This window comes from Helobdella robusta (genome assembly GCF_000326865.2).
Source record: "Helobdella robusta unplaced genomic scaffold HELROscaffold_1420, whole genome shotgun sequence".
Lineage (NCBI taxonomy): Eukaryota > Metazoa > Annelida > Clitellata > Rhynchobdellida > Glossiphoniidae > Helobdella > Helobdella robusta.
Genome location: NW_008703794.1, coordinates 2,026 through 3,912, shown reverse-complemented (window position 1 = coordinate 3,912; position 1,887 = coordinate 2,026). Strand labels below are relative to the sequence as shown.

At 28.1% G+C, this 1,887-nt stretch overlaps 1 protein-coding gene across 1 annotated transcript in view; it reads left to right on the top strand.

The window, feature by feature from the left end:
- Positions 1-358: 358 nt before the first annotated feature.
- Positions 359-1,887, top strand: part of HELRODRAFT_184607 (hypothetical protein) — a gene marked incomplete at both ends in the record, with an annotated part of 2,933 nt that continues 1,404 nt past the window's right edge. The window contains one exon of the mRNA XM_009014944.1: positions 359-412. Within this exon, the coding sequence (XP_009013192.1) occupies positions 359-412 (54 nt within the window). The remainder of the gene's footprint in view (positions 413-1,887) is intronic.

The following is a 1,887-nucleotide window of genomic DNA, read 5'->3' as shown; positions in this document are numbered from 1 at the left end:
CTAGAAATTCTGTAAATTTCATAAATTACTGCATATATATATATATATATATATATATATATATATATATATATATATATATATATATATATATATATATATATATATTGGTGAATGCTGGTAAAAACCATAATTAATATATATAACGCGTCTGCCATATACATATCCAGGTCAATCTAACAAATATTTGTTGAAAAGTGAATTTAAATTAAAGTATCACTCAGTTTTTAGCCGGGTGTTTAGCGATTATTGTTCTAGTTGCTTTTTTTGTCAATTTATTGACATTTAATTAAAATATTTGTCTATAGTGAGACGTTTGATCATAAAATATCAGTAAAATGTCAATTACTACGAAAAAATGTTTAATGTTTACGCGTTTAATTCCATAGAACCAAGCAAAATTATTAGGCAGGTAACAATTATTATGCCATATCCATTATATCCATGACCTAGGCTTTTGTTTTTGTGATTTGTATTCATTGTTATCATTTACTTTGTTAATTTTACTCTCTTCTTTACTAATTGCTTATGGTTTCTTTGTTCGGGTTAATAACTTTGGTGTTATGTTTTATTGCTTTGGTGTTATGTTTTATTTTGTTAATTACATAGATGTTATGTTTTATTGTACTAATTTTATTGCTGTCATTTATTTGGATTTTTATAGCACTTTATCGATGTTACTTTTTTCAGTGTCTTCCTCGATCCCATTAGTATTATTAATGTATTTTATTATTATCCTTCTTGTCAAAATTTTTGAAATCTTTTGTTGTTTGTTTATCAGGGTTGTTTCATGTCTACGAGAATGGCTTCGGCTAATTTTAGATGGGAATGGTTGGAATTACTGTAGATTATTTTGGTGTTGTTGTCTAGGTTTTTTCTTGTAATTTCAATATTATGTTTGTGTGTTTCTTATAGAACCTTTTTTTTGTGCATGGTCAGACGTCTGGTTAGCGATGTTGTTGTTACTCCGATATATGAAACATTCTGACATTTAAAGCTACGTTTTAAAGCCGAACATTGTTGTTCATGACAAGGTTTGATGGCTTTGCATTGCTATAATAAATTTGTAGTTTTATTTTGTCGGTAGGGTTTGTAAGTTTGACATTTTTATAAGTGATTTGTTTTAAGACAGATTTGTCTGTTTTGTAGTTGGTGTTCATATGGCTCCTATAATAGAAGATGATATCAGTGTTTGGATTATTAAGTTGTTGTAGTTTATTATTTTATTTTTGTATATTTTTAATTAATCATTAATTAATTAATTAATACAATATCAATTTCCATCTTTATGTACATGGCAACAACTGTCAAAAATTAATATTAATTCCATCAAAATTGGAAGTAGTGAAATAGAATTTTGTCAAACAGCAGCTAATTTGAGTTTATTTTAAATTCCAATTTGACGTTCAATAATCATATAAAGATTTTATCTAAATCATGTTCTTTTCAGCTTTGCCAGTTATATCGCATTCGAAAGTCTCTACATTATTCTACAATACAGACATTAATACAAGCATTCGTACATTCGAGATTATATTAGAGATTGTCTATTTTCCAGTCGATTCAAAACAGCTGCAAAAATTGTTTTGATGGTAGAAAATTTTGACCAATTGATGGACCAATCTTGAAGGATCTGCATTCGCTCAGAGTAAAAAAAGAATCATCCATAAGATCTGCATAACGATGTGCAAAGCTATAAATGGCCAGAATATTTTGCAAATAAATTAACAAAGAAACCAGCTTTTTCAACTGATATAAAGTTGAAATCCGATTACAGCATCTTACTTTTGGTGCTATCTACTGATCTGCTGATTAGGTCAAGAAATATCACTGTGTCTGGACCAATTGGTTGGAATGATCTGCCAAATTCGCCTAAAATGTCTGAGT